General features: G+C 33.6%; 3 protein-coding genes across 3 annotated transcripts; 2 read left to right on the forward strand and 1 right to left on the reverse strand.

Annotated features, from left to right (window-relative positions):
• Window positions 1-2,623: 2,623 nt before the first annotated feature.
• On the reverse strand, window positions 2,624-9,134 carry LOC109789732 (patatin-like protein 4). The gene is made up of 7 exons (XM_020348765.3): window positions 8,875-9,134; window positions 7,354-7,535; window positions 5,796-5,952; window positions 4,523-4,669; window positions 3,980-4,231; window positions 3,334-3,497; window positions 2,624-2,890 (listed from the first exon to the last, which is right to left on the reverse strand). Exons 1-7 carry the CDS (start codon window positions 9,070-9,072, stop codon window positions 2,800-2,802), a joined length of 1,191 nt encoding a protein of 396 aa, XP_020204354.1. The 5' UTR covers window positions 9,073-9,134; the 3' UTR covers window positions 2,624-2,799.
• A 4,651-nt stretch (window positions 9,135-13,785) lies between these two features.
• Window positions 13,786-15,618, forward strand: LOC145956154 (uncharacterized). Its single transcript, XM_083071720.1, has 3 exons — window positions 13,786-14,102; window positions 14,292-14,839; window positions 15,143-15,618. The coding sequence occupies exons 1-3, from the start codon at window positions 13,786-13,788 to the stop codon at window positions 15,616-15,618; spliced, it is 1,341 nt and encodes a 446-aa protein (XP_082927846.1).
• Window positions 15,619-15,765: 147 nt separating this feature from the next.
• On the forward strand, window positions 15,766-16,368 carry LOC145956155 (uncharacterized). Its single transcript, XM_083071721.1, has one exon. The coding sequence runs from the start codon at window positions 15,766-15,768 to the stop codon at window positions 16,366-16,368; it is 603 nt and encodes a 200-aa protein (XP_082927847.1).
• The last annotated feature ends 556 nt before the right edge of the window (window positions 16,369-16,924 follow it).

Genomic DNA, 16,924 nt, shown 5'->3' on the forward strand with positions numbered 1-16,924 from the left:
ATGCTTGAGAATAGACAGCACTCTAGTTACATTCATTTCAATAGCACCACGAGCCACTTAGTAAATTTGAGAAAATAGTTTTCTATAAAACTAGTACAAACATATTGATAAGCTGTGAAAAATTGATTAAGATTATATAGAAGATGATAATAAAATTGAACAACATAATAGCTTAGTTTATAGTAGAGTGACAGTTATTATATCATAACTAGAGAACACATTATAAAAGACTACACATTTTTATCCCAAAAAAAAAAAAATATGTTCTTGCATCTCTCAGCTGCAATGTGAACAACCTATCTTCAAATTGAACTTCCTTGGTAAGAAAGTTTGCACCGATGGTTGCTTTATACTAATTACTAAATTTATAATTCACATACCTAGATGCAAAGGGGGAAAATATCATGATAACAAAAATAAAAATTAAAAAACAAATAGTCATCTGGCCTTTCCTTGAAGTTATAAAAATGAATTTTAAAGGAAAAATCTGAGATTTGGACATAATGATTCATCAGTGACATTTTGCTAACCCTACCAAAAGAAATTAAAAGAAGAATGTCAATTAATAAAGAGATCTCGGTGAATAACAAACTCAATAGCAATTGCATTGAATTGGCATCACAAACTTTCAAATATCAGTATGCATGGACAAGATAAGAAGCCAATGCATGTTAGAAAATTGGAAATCTATAGAATTTAATTATAGCCATTTTTCTCTTTTTAATCCTTCAAAAAAAAAAAAAGCTTATTTGACTATAAAGTTTCATGATTTCACGAATCCAAACACAATCATTAATCACTTCCATTTACCCCTAAATTTCTATTGCCTCATCTTCCTGGGAGAATTTTCCATATTAATTTTGATTGTAAAACAAACACAAGATCAAAAATTTCAATTAAAACTACACACTTTGAAGACAAATACAACAAACCTTTTTGTATTCTGACCATATATATATGATGTGATTTCACCCATTTTTGTTGATTAAATTAAAAAGAAAAAAGTTTGAAATTAGGAGAAGAAGAAGGGTACCCGTTATCTCTGAGGATTTTGACCTTCAATAATATTTTTCCCAACTAAACAACGAATGCCAGCCATGATTCATTATCTTTTCTCCCAAACTGCCCATGCATGTTCATTTAACTACAGTTTTAACTTGCATTTTACACTTCATAATCTCTATGTTTCAAGGACTTCCTCTGCACGGGAGGACTTTTAACTGCACCAACAAGATGACATTAGTCGCTACTCAAACTCAAAGCAGACATAACTCCAACCCCCTCACAAATTGGGTGACTTACCTTTAGGTTTTGCTCCACCCTCCTCCTCCTTTTCAAAATCAAATTACAAACAAACTAAATTAACCAACAAAAATTATGTAGAATAATAATAATAATTGAAAGTAGAAATTGGCATCGCCAGAACATCAAAAACTACTCACCTATCTCTCGCACTCCCAAGCATGTTTTAGATACTCTTCTTGATCAAATTTTCTTTTGAAAGTTTAGGGTGAGAGAGCGAAGATGAGTATCGCGAGCCTGAATGGTGATGAAACAGCAAATGCGAGAGAGAAGAGGGAAAAAGGAATGGGTATATTCATTTATTACATAATTTTTAAAATCGTTTATTATATGTAATATATAAAATTGATTCTTAAATAACTGATTTTAATAGTAGTATTAGAGAGACCTTTTAAAATCGATTAAAATTTAAATAATTTTAAAAAATATTTTAAAATCGGTTAAAGTTTAACCAATTTTAAAAGTGGTGAGATTATTTATAAAAATGTCATTGTGTCATTTTTAAAATTGATTTTCTCTTAACCGATTTTAATTGTGTTTTTGGCACTAGTTAACGGTTGGATTTACAAAATTCATATTTAATATAAAATTATTGAGTGGTGTAATACTTAGTAAAAGTTACATTGATGTAATTATAACCTTCTCTATATATATATATATAAAAAGTGATTCACTTATTTTAAAATAAGTTTTGGTAGACTTATTTTATTTAATAACTTATATTCTACATTAAAATTCAAAAATTCAACAGTTAAATTAAAATTTCTTAATGTATAAATTAAGTTTGTAAATTTTTTAAAAATGTGAAAACTATATAACACTTTGTTATATAAATTTAAATTAACATATAAAATACTTTTATGATTAACCGTCAATTTAAATTAATGAAACGAAATATTAATTATTTTTAAATTTTTATAATAATATATAATATTAATTGTCAATTATATATATATATATATATATATATATATATATATATAATCATACTAATAGAGAAAGAGAGAAAGAGATAATTTGTCACTTTCTATTTTTATATTTATTTATATTTAAGGAGTTATAAGTGTAGAAAAAAATTAAAATAGATAATCATAGATTATTGTGTGGGTGATTTTTTTTATTAGTGAATAATTTTTTTAAATGTCTTATTTAAAGGTGAACACGTCCAATCAAAAGTGAAAAATTTTTAAATGTGACGAAGGAAACATAACTCAATACGCATAAATATATATATATATATATATATATATATATATATATATATATATATATATATATATATAGACATTAATATTTGATACATGATCACCACACTTGGGAGTTGCATAGAACTCATTGCATTGGACCTTATTACAATACGCATACATATATATTTACACAGTAGTACTATTACACGAAACAAAACGTAGATAAAAACACATGATAATATAAGCTAGGCACCATGCCACACATGACATACACTTATTCGAATATTCCAATTCGTTGTGACAAAGGGACTTAGACAGTTTCAATAAATGGGCTTCCTTCTTTTTCCATAGATTTCTTTCTCAGACGGAACTGCCTCTCTTTGTATAATATCTCAGCCAAACTTCATAACATTGAAAAAATAAAAAACTGAAAGTCAGAGAACTTCTTTTTATGATGAGAGAAGTTTCATATATAAGTATGAATGAAGAAATTTATGTAATTAAAGAGCCTAATATAGAATTCAACTAGACTTTAAAATTCCTATTTCTTCTAAAGAGATTTTACATTTTATACATTGTGGGCACGTACAAGCATTTTTAAATTTTTAGCCACTCAAAAAACATTTTAACTATGATGACTTTGAAAGTATATATTATAAATAACACATTAACTGTACAGATAAAGTATAAACTTGTGTTTGGATACCAATGAAAAAAAATATATATTTATATTAATAAAATTCATGGTAAAAGATAAATCTCAACTAAAAAGTTCTACTAATTTTGGTCACAGTAAAAAAAATTAAAAAAAAAAAATCTTTCTTGAGAACAGAAGTGTAAGCACCTGTCAAGAGCCTGGGCATTCGTATAATTTATTTCATCTGTGATATCCGCCTTCATCCTCATAACATTTTGGTGCAACAGATTTTGGCCTACCTTTTCAAGATTCTCCATGTTTATTATATCAACGTTATCCATTGCTTCCATGGATGGATCCAGGTTATACTCCTGCCATTACATGCATACATGTATCATCAAGTTAAATATCCACCTTATTAAGATAAAGAAAAAAAATGAGATGGAATTAGTTTAACATAATTGTATAATATTAACATGATACACAATTAAATTACAGAATAAGACCAACAAGTCATTGAACTCGGTTTCTTTAAATAAGATTTTAGGTTTGAGTTTTGTATATAGAAAAAACATGGTTAGAAAGAAGATGAAAATCCTACTAAAATTGGTCAGATAAGTTTTTCTCTATGGAAATTATTTATATTGACGAAGTCAATGAATACTTTATACTTTATACTAATACCATAGTTAATTAAATCTTGAAAAGGTACATCAGGTCTAACAACTTACAACTCTTTCATTTAAAACAAGAAGTTTTATAAAAATTTTGTTTTAGGTCTCACTCATTGTTATTAGATCCGACATGAAAATATGAAAATAGTGTCATAAATTAATAACTATATATAGTATACCTGAATCCGAAGGAAGTTATTAAGTGGTAAAATGCCTGGGAAGACTGTAGCAAGGTAGTAGGAGATCATGTCTGTATCATATATAGCATCACTAATAAGTCCAGTGTTGGTAATTAGCCACCAAAACTTACACGGTCCTTCTATGATGCCAGATAACTTCTTGTCCCCTTTTGTTGTGCCAGTTCCTAATGACAGCATCAGGATTTCCTTTTGCTCACTGTGTTGCAGCACTTCGCTCACAGCAACCATGGCCTAAAATCAAATCAAATCAAATTAAATTCAACCTACCTAATAATGAGGAAACTTCATCAATTTATCCTCTAAATGCACGTTTTGATAAAATCATCCTTTAAATGTTTTGAAATATTACTTTATATACATAAATGTATATCACTGATGAAGTCTGCATTGAATATAAATATATATTATTGAAGTAAAATTCAAATTATGAACAAAAGATAGTACTAATTATGGTATATAAGAAATTGTTCTTTGGTTTTAATGAGTAGTTAATTTCTCTAAATTTAAGTTAGTGATATTTACTGGATTATTAGCAGCCACAGCACCATCAATCAAACTGAATTCAACACCCTCATTCGTAAATTCGTGATGTGGTAGATAAGTGGGTGCAGCGGAAGTCCCGAGGCATATATCTGCGAGTTTGGCATTTAAGTGAGTTTCTTTCTTCAGCTGCATCAGCAAAGTAGCAAAAACATTCAATAGTTAGCCCATTACAACAAAATTGTAATATAGTGAGACACACCCTATAGTAATACTATACATGTTATTACAAATTATTTTTACCCACACACAATAACTACAATATATATTGGTATATTATTAAAAAGTGTAGGTATAGACTATAGTGACACACAAAATATGTTGCTAAATCTTATTCAAAATTAACACTAAAATTGTGTAACTATATGTCAAATAGACATATACATATATATATTGTACCTATAGTAACATTTTTTGTATGTTACTATATGTAACATTTCTTGTAGGCGCCTTACGAGAAATATTCTTTATGTGTAGACAAAATAAACTAAATTTAAATTATAAAAACTACACTAAGGAGAAAAAAGTTTCTGAACTGAATTACATTGCACTCTAAAAGTTTAATTTGAACCCCAATTTGAATTGAACCGAACATTTTTTTGGTGCTTTCATTAAATTGAAATGTTTTGTTCCATTGCTCTAACGGTATAGATCAATTTAGCCTATTTTATTTTCTATTTTTATTTAAATTTTACAAAAGATAATACAAAAATATATATATATATATATATATATAGGGCCAAATAAATCCGATAAGTTTCAAATCTAAAAAATTAGTAGTCCAATGACCTAGTTCAGTTAATCCACCAAACCTAACTATATTAATCCAAATTTTTCGAGTCATTTTTTCCCCAGTTCAAACTATTAGATTAACCCATTGAGCTAAACCATTTTTGACACTTTTAACCTTTAGCTTTTTATACAAAAAGTTTCAATTTTTAAATATTTCAATTCTATTCAATTTTTTATGAAATAGACGAGTTAACCACCGATTCAATGTAGTTCAATTTCTTTCCTCACTCCCATTATTCATATAGCACAAAGAAGAATATTATACTATAACTTATATGATTTTTTTTGTCAAATTTTTTTATCCCATAACTTCTTTTCTATTATACTTTCTGTTTTCTCTCCGTGTCTCCCTTTTTAATAACAGGATATTATACACATAAATAAATTTGTATCAATAGATTTTCTAGCCTAATGATAACGAAACTCAAATTCTATATTTGCACACAATTTCTAACATGCCAACCTTGTAGTTTGAGAATATAACTGGCTTGAGTTTCTTCTGGTCGAAAGTTGGTATTACCACGTTGGTCAATGTTTGACTAAGTCGTGTTTCTTTCAGTAGCTCCCATGTTTTTTCTCGTAAGAAATTCCCACTATACTTGGGACATCGCCCCCAAAAGCTGCATGTTGTTTCATCACCAAGAATCCAAACGTGTCAGCAAAATAAATGCAAGAAGAATTCAACCAGTTTCAATTGCACTTTCCTTATCTATACTTTTAGATAATTTTCTATGATAATCTAACATGAATTATCATTTACTTCAACATTTGTCGAGTGGGTCACCAATTTATTTATTTGGGTTCATGTTAATTTAAAATAAATAATAATAAAAAATTTAATATATAAATTATATTAGTATTAGGTGTAGTGACTTTTGGTGTATGAGATCAACCTTTTAGAAAGGAGAAATCATATTATAGTGTCTATGTGGGTTGTACTTCTTTGTGAAACAACGAGAAGAAGAAGAATTTTGTGAAGAGTGGAACAACTAACTTTGGAGAAGAAGTGTTAGTACCAATTTCTGTATATTTTAGTTATCTCTATTATTTGGTTAGATACTCATTTAGAAGTTTTTTGGTATTATTATCCACCATATTGGTGAGAAACTATTTCTAGTGATCCCTATTGATTGTAGAAGGACTTTTGGTGTATTTATTGATTATTATTAGTAGAGTTTTTACTAGACTAGGTCTCGTGATTTTTTACTTCATATTGAGGGTTTTCCTTAAAATTTGATGTCTGTTGACTTCTATTTTTCTGTTTTGTGTATCTAGCTAACATTATCTTATTGCTTCTAAAACTTATTATTATTTATACTGAAAAAAAGGAGTTTCAATTTTGCTTCCATTAAAATTGTTATTATTTGTTAACTTTCCCAACAACCTTACAATAGCTTTCCAAAATTATTTGTAAAATGAGAATTTTTCTAATGGATTCTTTTTTAATCTTTATCTGTCCAATTTCCTGAACATAGAGGATACTCATTTTTTTACGTAACTTCTGATAAAATCTCGTATTTGTCACCTTCTTGTATATTACATTTTGTTTGATTTTTCTCGAGTCTGACATGAAACTGGAACTTAATTTTCCTCATAATATGTTTCAAATATAAATTGTAAGAATAGTCAACTATGTTTATTTTGTGGTAGTGTTGATTCTAATTACTATTATTTGTTAACTTTCCCAACAACCTTACAATAGCTTTCCAAAATTATTTGTAAAATGAGAATTTTTCTAATGGATTCTTTTTTAATCTTTATCTGTCCAATTTCCTCAACATAGAGGATACTCATTTTTTTACGTAACTTCTGATAAAATCTCGTATTTGTCACCTTCTTGTATATTACATTTTGTTTGATTTTTCTCGAGTCTGACATGAAACTGGAACTTAATTTTCCTCATAATATGTTTCAAATATAAATTGTAAGAATAGTCAACTATGTTTATTTTGTGGTAGTGTTGATTCTAATTAGCATATGCAAGTTCCATTAATATATTAAATTTCGTAAGATATATATACCTGTCTTCAAATATTTTAGGGCCATATTCCTTGTAGAATTGTACGACTTCAGCGGGAGTAAAGAGAGGATGATTACTGTGAGATGAGTTTGGGGCTGCTAACATTGCAGTCATGATTCCACCTGTACTAGTTCCTGATATGACGTCAAAATAATGTGCTAATGGTGTTGTTGGGTCCTTAGCCTGCGATATTCAACCCAAACTCAAATTTAGAATATTAAGAGCGCATAAGCTGTGGAAATTGTTTGTCGTGTAAAGCAACTCAAGTCCTGGTTTTTTGTCATTGGAAAACTCTGACGTGGCAACTTGAGTTGCTTGAAGAAGAGAAAGAGTTGTTTTCTCAAGCAACCGTTCTTTACTAGATTTCAAACAGATTTTATTGAACCTATTTAGGAACGTTTCGGAAATAATAATGATGAAAATTAATTTCGTATAATGTCTATGTATTTACTATTACTTTATTTTATTTTTAATATCTACTTATTGTGTATTTTTTTCTCATAATTTATTTTCTTTTATTGTAGTACAATTATCTTTTTTAATAAAATTAAAATTTAAAATTAGTTCATAAATGATTAGAAAAAAAATTCTAAAAGTTGAATTTCTTAAAGTTTCTTACCATTGCCCATTGAAGTAAATTTGTGTTTGAGTTGCTTAATACTGACATGACACACTGTAGATCATTTTTTTCATTTTTCAATGCATGAAACAACTCAAATGAGTTACTTCCATTAGAGATGTCCTTAGGTTTCTATTATGAATGTAAGAAATTAAAAATTATTTCTTATTAATTAAGAAAAGTTGTTCTAAAAAATTCTTTCTTAAAACTTGATATCGAGAGTAAAAAAAGACATTAAAAATATAATTTTAATTAAATGAATCAATATTTATTAGGAAGATAATTTTAAATAGAGTAAAATTAGTTGAAATTTATTTATATTTAATGTTTATATTTGAAATCAATAAATATCAAGTTTTTTTTCTTATATCCAAAAGCGGAGAGTATTGTTTTTTCCTTTAGAAAAATCCCTAGCTAGGGAGCATAAAATATTATATTCATAAAATAAAATTATATTTAGTAATTTATTGAAATATTTATTTTCTATTTCTCAATCATATCAATTACCTTATACCCCACATTCTTTCCCTTAGCTATCTTTTAATTATTTTACTTTTTAAAAAATTATATAAATCTTTTTTGTATAAATCAGAAAAGGTGAATGAAATATCATTTGATACCCCTTTAAAGGAATATCATACTATTTAGTTAACCAAATCGTTCACTATAAGTCTTATATATGAGTTGCCGAAGTGTTTAAGCATTTTATATTTCAATTTTCTTTATGTTCAAAAGTCCTTTGAGTCACAGTAATATTGAAAGAGAGATCAGTCTTTGAAACAATGTGATAAGAATACTCGTGGCAGAAACAAAAAATGTTCACCATAATTTCTTACAAGAATAAGCAAAATTTCAAGCTTTAACACCATTTGCAACCCAGCCACATACAAATAGATCATGTACCTTAAGAGCCTTGTCCAAGTAATCAAGAACAACTGCGGGAATAATCCCCCTGATACCACCACCATCTATGCTGAGAATTGATATATGGTTTCCATAGAACGGTGGTGGTAGTGGTGTATTGAATCCAGCCATCAATTGGCTGGCAAACACAAGAGCAAACAAGAGTAATGGAGCCATTAATTGATCTAAATGCCTCATTTCACGAGAGAATAGAGGTTGAAGGGGTGTAAAAGGGAGATTAATGAAGGAACGCCTTGAGGATTCTTCTCAAATGTGAAGAGTATTTATAGACATCTTTGCGGCCATGCAAGTATTAGGATTAAGCGTATAGTTGCAAAAATTTAACTTGTTGATGAATATGAGTTGAGGTTGTAGCACATGTGGTGCCCAACCTAAGATGTGTGCCCGTGCAATTAGATACAAGAAAATAAGAAATTCAAGGTCAACTGCTTATTGATTATTAGGGTTAGTATAAGTCGAGTTAGATCGAATTGGGTCGAGTTTATCTTTACCTAAATTAATTTTATTTTTTGAGTGAATTGTTTTATCTAAATCAAATTTAACATGATCAAAATCTAAAAATATATAAGGTCGGGTGAATCGAACTTTATTATACTACACTAGATTTAACATTATATAAAGTTAAATGATAAGTTAAAAGAAGCACAAAATTTAAATTATAGTATATTTTATAATATATTTTTAAAATAAATAACTTTAATATAAATATAATGTTATGTTATAAAAAAAATATTAATAACTATATTAATTTTATTATTAATACACAACAATTCAACAAAACTTATAATTTATAAGATAACATTATGTATTAAATTAAGTTAGATTATCTGAAACATAACTCAAGCTCATCCTAAAAATACAGCAGATTCAATTTAAAAACTTAAAATCTATCTAAATTAAACTTAAGTTCTAGATCGAGTTGGACCATGTTCACCTCAACTACTTATAGAATATGTTAATAAAGGGATACATATTTAATACACACTTGTGATCTTTTGATAAAAACTAGTCAAAGTTTTTACTGTAAATATTTCGTACAATCGCATAGTTAAAAACATGTGAACCACTTGCTATATATTAGCATACAATAATGGTTTGACAAAATGGAAAAAGGTGTGTTGTAACAATCAAACAGAGGCCACGTAACAGCTAATAGGCCGCCGCAATGTGAATGCAGCGGTCCTAGTATTAGTAAAAAGTTTCTTCCCTCTTCAGCACGTACTGCAACATATTTGGGTTTGCACTAACATTACACCACAACTACTTACCACACCAATACTAACCATTGAAACTGGAGTGTAACAATAACGTCATAAAAGCCTGTAAAGACAACTTCTGTTTAAGTTTATACATATGGTGAGTATAGAAGGTGAAGTGAAGTACAATTTTTGTAACTGATATAAAGATTTTATATTTTCAACTAATCAAAATCACATGAAAAATGACTTTGAAGTTTAATTCAGGAAAGGAGAGATCAAAGATGGAGCCCAAACTCTTCATTCCACACCATCTTTAATTGTTAAAGACATAACCACAATTTTGGACCAGCCTGGCCGTTTTATCCAAGGCTGTCAATTCTAAACCTAATTTAACAAGAAAGATTTTTACAGAAGAGATATATTAGAGGACGTGTTTGGTGGAGAATGGCCTAAGCACAACCGTGCTACATCCTTTAGCTTTTTTTTCCAAACCATGTTTGCCTTGGTTTGTTCTTGTTTCAACCGTAAGGACTTTTAGGCACACTAAAACAAGTCCTACAACAGAGATTAAGGGGTAAGAGTGATCTAAGTCTTCAATCTAGCCTCAATTTTACATAGTAAGTTTGTTGATATTGTTAGAATTACCGCGTCCAAGATATTACTTACTTTTGTGCCTCAAAAAGGTTAAAAAGGAAAAGTGTTAATAAATTACTCTTAGTCTTAATTCCTAAGTAATGTGAAACTTTTAGGAATACCGAAACAAGCTGCCTAGTTGAGACTAACGGACAAGAGTGGACCTTCCTTCTAGTGTCAATATTTCAACCATAAAGTTTGATAGCATCATTAAGGTTACCACATTCGGGATATTGTTTGTCGCTTTTGTACTCATTGGGTTGTCAGTTTTGTTCTTAAAAAGGTGTATCAATGGATTAAAGAGAGAAAATATTTATAAATTATCTTTAGCCTCGATTCTTAAGAAATGTATAGGGCTTTTAAGCATACCAGAACAAGCCCCCAAATTAGGGATAGAATATGCGTTGAATAAGGGTTTATGATATGACCTGTTTAAAATATGATCTACCTTGACCTATTTAATAAAGAGGTTAGGTTTAGGCTTTAAAAAAATTATTTATTTAAAAATTTTAAATTTAGATTTATGAAAAAGTCTTTTAAGGTTGATAGGCTAATCTATTTATTTATATAATAAAATAAAAAATATATATATACATATTATATTATTAAAAATATAATTAAATAAATATATTTGTAACAAATAATAAAATTATTAATATTTTAACATTTTCACTAAACGTTTTACATTCTCTATCCATATGAAATCAAGAAATATAAAATAGAAAATCTAGCAGTAATATTTTCATCTGCTTTTTGTTGAGATTCATGGATGGTGAATCAGCTCAAACTTGGAGAATGAAGGTTTTGATGATAACAAAGTGTTGATTCTGAGAATCAAGGTTGACTAAGGACATCAACAAGTCAAAAACAAAGTCAAGAAGAAAATATGGCTATTATGTTGTGTAATAGGAATAACTCATAAGTTGTATTGCTTGTTGAGCTTATTTTTTCATGTGTGTGCTTTGTGCATAGGTTAATCTTTATCTAATCTGATTAAGAATGAGTATGATGATGAGTTAGAAACTTGAAAAGTTATTTTGAGACATAAAACAGAGTTTTTGAAAACTGACTCAAAATAATCGATTATCATTAAATATAATCGATTATTCCAGCAACAATTAAAAAGGATGCATTGCTGTAATAATCGATTATTTGTGAAATAATTAATTATCCCAGGAATCACTCTCTAGAATAATCGATTATCCTGCAAAATAATCGATTAATCTGTTGTTGGTTGATTTCCAAAAATCATGAAGAACAAAATAATCAATTATTCTTTAAAATAATTGATTATTTGGTTCTGAAAAACTTATAAATAGTTTGCACATTTTGAAACTTCAGAACAAGATAGAACAGAGAATCAAAAAAGAGAAAAACGTTATTGTGAAGTCTTTGTGACCTTCTTGGAGTGTTTTCTTTGTGAAACCAAGAAGTAAAACGTTTTTGAAATGCTTTGAGAAAAGATCATCATCATCATCACATTCTTGAAAAGAGAAAGATTAAGATTTGCTTTTGAATTCCAGGTGAATTCGTTCATTTAATTCTTTGTGAATAATTGTAAATCTTGAGTAGGTATCTCAAGTGGTAAGGAATTCTTGTAGTGGATTTCTACAAGGGGTGCTTTCTTGGGGTAAAGAAAGTAATTATCTTGAATGTAGGAGTGTATGCATGTGTGGTATGCTTGTAAAACTTCTTTATTAAGATAGTGGAACAAATCTTGATCAGGTTATGATTGAGGTCTGGATGTAGGTCACATGTGGAGTGGCTGAACCAGGATAAAAGACTTGTGCAATCTTCTCTTGCCCTTATCCTTTACTTTGAGTATTCTTGATTAACATGTTTGTATGCAGAACATTGTTTTGAACTGAATCAAAGTATTGCATATTGACTGCTCTTAACTTTGAATCTTATTAAAGATTAATCAAGAAAGCATATAGGATTCATTCTTCATTAACAAGTCTTTAAGGAACTTCTTTGAAAATTCATATTAGAAAAGTTTGAATTGAAATAAAGATCCTAAGAACTCTAAAAAAATTTTAAGTGTCATAGAATCTAATTCACCCCCCCTCTTGGATTGAGCCATTCTTTTCTAACATTTTTTTCTTTCATCTTCATGATTGTTATTTACAATATTCTAAATGAGATATAAGAAATATTTTTTTAAAAAATTGGATAAGATTATTTTCTTTCATTACACTTGTGCATGAATATACGTTAGTATATATGAGTTGTCCTTCTTACGTTATTTTTTATTTTTATTTTAAATTCTAGATTTTAATAATAATAGAGTAAATTATTTTTTTTATCAAACATTAAAATAAGACTTGCAAACATATATAAAAATATATTTATTGACTTATTTAAATTAAGTTTATTGGCCTACTTAACATTATTATTGTACTATCCGATCTGTGAAACCGAGCTCGGAGCTCGGCACCACGACACAGGATGACTTCAGGTACGCGTTACATGACGTCAGCCCGGTATCTAAGTAAATCATAACTGATCCCAAAGGATCTCACCCCAGGCGAGATATATTATCTGATCTTATCATATCTTATCTCAAGCCCAAAAACAACCCTAATTCACACTAAGGTACATGCATTATTTATACGAGACTCATACTCATACAAACCCTAACTTTAGCATCGGAGTCTCTTTTGCAGGTACCTCCCCCATCTCGGAGCACCAATACATCACCAAAGGAGGCTCACCGATCTTACTGGACGGATCATCACTACGACCAAATTCCGGTAAGAACATTTGGCGCCCACCGTGGGGCCGATCACGACAACTCTTATCGGCCACACTTATGGTATTCACCAGAAGTTATAGCAGACGCGCAACAGACGACGCAGATCGCTCAATCACCATGAACAACGAAGCCACGTTGAGGAGACTGATCGACCAAGTCGAGCAGATGTGGCAACAACACGCCACCGATCTGGAAAATGTACGCCCCAAATATGAAACCGACCTAGCCGCAACCCAACCTCGATGGTGACACTCTGATCCCCCCTCTGATTTTCCGCTCAACCCCAGCGGAACAATACGAGACATGGAAAACCAACAAGTAGGGCCAACTCCCCCTCGGGGAGTGGTCTGTACGATTGCAGGAGGCTTCGCAGGAGGGGGTGGTAGCAGCTCAGCCCGCAAAAAACACCTGCGCAACGTCAACCGCGTGCACTTCACCACCCCAATCCCACATCGGAACTCGCCCGTGATCACTTTCGCCGACGACGACTACGCCGGGGTTTATCCCAACCAGGATGATCCCATGGTGATAGCCGTAGCACTGGCCAATTGGGAGGTCCACAAAACCCTAGTCGACCAAGGAAGCTCGGCCAACATCCTCTATTGGCCAACGTTCCTCAGGTTAGACATCCCCCACTCTCTCATACAACCTCACACAGAACCCCTAGTCGGTTTTGCAGGAAGGAGCGTTTACACTCGAGGGTACGTGGACTTACTAACAACTTTCGGGACACCCCCGGACTCAAGGCGGATCATGGTTCGATACCTCCTCGTAGATGCAGATGCCTCCTATAACATCATCATCGGCAGGCCAACCTTGAACCAGCTCGGAGCGGTGGTATCTACCCCACATCTCACCATGAAATTCCCAGGGCACGATGGGAAGATTATCTCCGTCAGAGCAAACTCAAAGGCGGCACAGCAATGCTATGCAGAGAGCCTGAAAGTTGCTCCACTCGACGAGCAATGTAAGCACAACCTCACCCCCGTGGCTCACACCAGTCGCGAAGAAATCACCGACCTTGATCCAAGATTCGATGCTCAAGACGAGCATCCCAGTCCCGTCGACGAGCTCGATGACCTCCAGATCGGAAAACTCCCCGGGCAAACCACGAAGATAAGCAAACGATTGACCCGAGACCTGCGACAGCAGCTTGAAGCGGAGATCCTGAGGAACGCCGACCTCTTCGCCTGGCCTAGCGCTGACATGCCAGGCATAAGCGCTGATCTCATCTGCCACAAACTAGCCATACACAAGGAGGCAAAACCAGTCGCCCAGAGGAAAAGAAAGGTCGGCGGCGAAAGAAGGGAGGCCATCGTCGCCGAAACACAGAAATTACTCAACGCCGGTTTCATCCGTGAAGTCAGATATACCACCTGGCTGGCAAACGTAGTCCTAGTAAAGAAGAACTCGGGAAAGTGGCGCATGTGCGTCGACTATACCGATCTAAACAAAGCATGCCCCAAGGACTCGTACCCTCTACCGAGCATTGACAGGTTAGTCGATGGAGCCTCCGGACATGCCCTCCTCAGCTTCCTTGATGCCTACTCTGGGTACAACCAGATAATGATGTACCCACCCGATGAAGTACACACGTCCTTCATCACCGACCACGCCAACTACTGCTACCGGGTGATGCCCTTCGGCCTCAAAAATGCAGGGGCGACCTACCAGCGGCTGATGGACAAGGTTTTCCATCAACAAATCGGGAGAAACATGGAAGTCTATGTCGACGACATGGTAGTCAAGACCACTTCGGCAGTAGACCATGCTATCGACCTCGTCGAAGTGTTCGCCCAGGTCAGAAAGCATAACATGCGCCTCAACCCGGAGAAGTGCGTCTTCGGCGTCCAGGGAGGTAAGTTCCTCGGCTTCATGATCACTAGCAGAGGAATCGAGGCCAACCCCGAGAAATGCAAAGCCATCATTCAGATGCAAAACCCGCAAACGGTAAAAGAGGTCCAACGCCTGGCCGGACGATTAGTCTCACTGTCCCGTTTTATTCCCAAACTCGCGGAAAAAGCAGGACCAATCTTCACCCTGTTAAAGAAGCCGAAAGACTTCCTGTGGACAGATCAGTGCGAAGAAGCTTTTCAAAGCTTCAAATCATTCCTCACCACTCCACCAATCCTATAGAGGCCGGATCACAACACCGACCTCCTCCTCTACCTGGCGGTAGCAGAGAACGCCATCAGTGCAGTTATCGTACAAGAGCATCAAAAAGTACAGACCCCTATCTACTTCATCAGCCGAGTCCTCCAGGACGCGGAGAGAAGATATCAAATGATCGAAAAGCTGGCATTAGCACTCGTCACCGCAGCCCGGCGACTCCGACCTTACTTCCAAAGCCATCAGGTGGTAGTCAAAACTGACTATCCCATCAAACAAATCCTGCGAAAGCCTGAACTCGCCGGACGCATGATCGCCTGGTCAGTAGAACTGTCTGAATTCGGCATCCAATACGAAGGTCGCGGACCACTAAAGGCCCAATGCCTGGCCGACTTCGTAGCCGAGCTCACACCAATTGCCACCGAAGAACCCCAGGCATGGACTTTACATGTGGACGGATCCTCCAACTCCAAAGGAGGCGGTGCAGGCATTATTCTGGAAGGGCCAAACCAAGTCGCCTTGGAGCAATCCCTCAAATTCGGGTTCAAGGTGACCAATAACCAGGCGGAATACGAGGCACTCCTCGCGGGACTGAGGCTGGCCCGCGACCTCGGAGCTCGAAGAGTAAATTGCAACAGTGACTCAAAGCTCATGGTGGAGCAACTCAGCGGAACGTACCAAGCAAAGGACACTATGCTGCAACGGTACTTCCACACAGTGTCCCACCAAATCTTAGCTTTCGATGAATTCACCATAAAGCACGTGCCGCGAGAATAAAACGCCCGAGCTGACCTCTTATCGAAGCTCGCCAACACCAAAAGACCCAGGCAGCACCGAACCATCATCCAAGAAACCTTACACTCCCCCAGCCTGGACGACAAAATCGTCAGCCTCAGTGACAATGAAGACCTGGGCTGGATGGCAAGCATCTGGAGATACCTAAAAGAAGGGGTCTTGCCCGAGGATAAGAATGAAGCTCGAAGAGTAAGAATGAGATCGGCCAAGTTCGTCATCATTGGCGATGAGTTATTCAAGCGCGGCATCTCCTCCCCACTACTTAAATGTCTAACAGCATCTCAGGAAGCCTATGTCATCAAGGAAATCCACCAAGGGATATGCGGTATGCACTCTGGCGCGCGCTCAATGGCAGCCAGAGTACTTCAAGTCGGGTACTACTGGCCCACTTTGAAGTCAGATTGCCAAAGCCACCTCCAAAAATGCAAAGAATGCCAACAGTTTGGCAACGCGCATCGACAGCCACCTGAAAACCTCCACCATATGATGTCAGCATGGCCCTTCTCCCAATGGGGAATGGACATCCTTGGACCATTCC

The sequence above is a fragment of the Cajanus cajan genome, chromosome 3, assembly GCF_000230855.2.
Source record: "Cajanus cajan strain Asha chromosome 3, NIPB_CcT2T_4, whole genome shotgun sequence".
NCBI classification, from domain to species: Eukaryota; Viridiplantae; Streptophyta; class Magnoliopsida; order Fabales; family Fabaceae; genus Cajanus; species Cajanus cajan.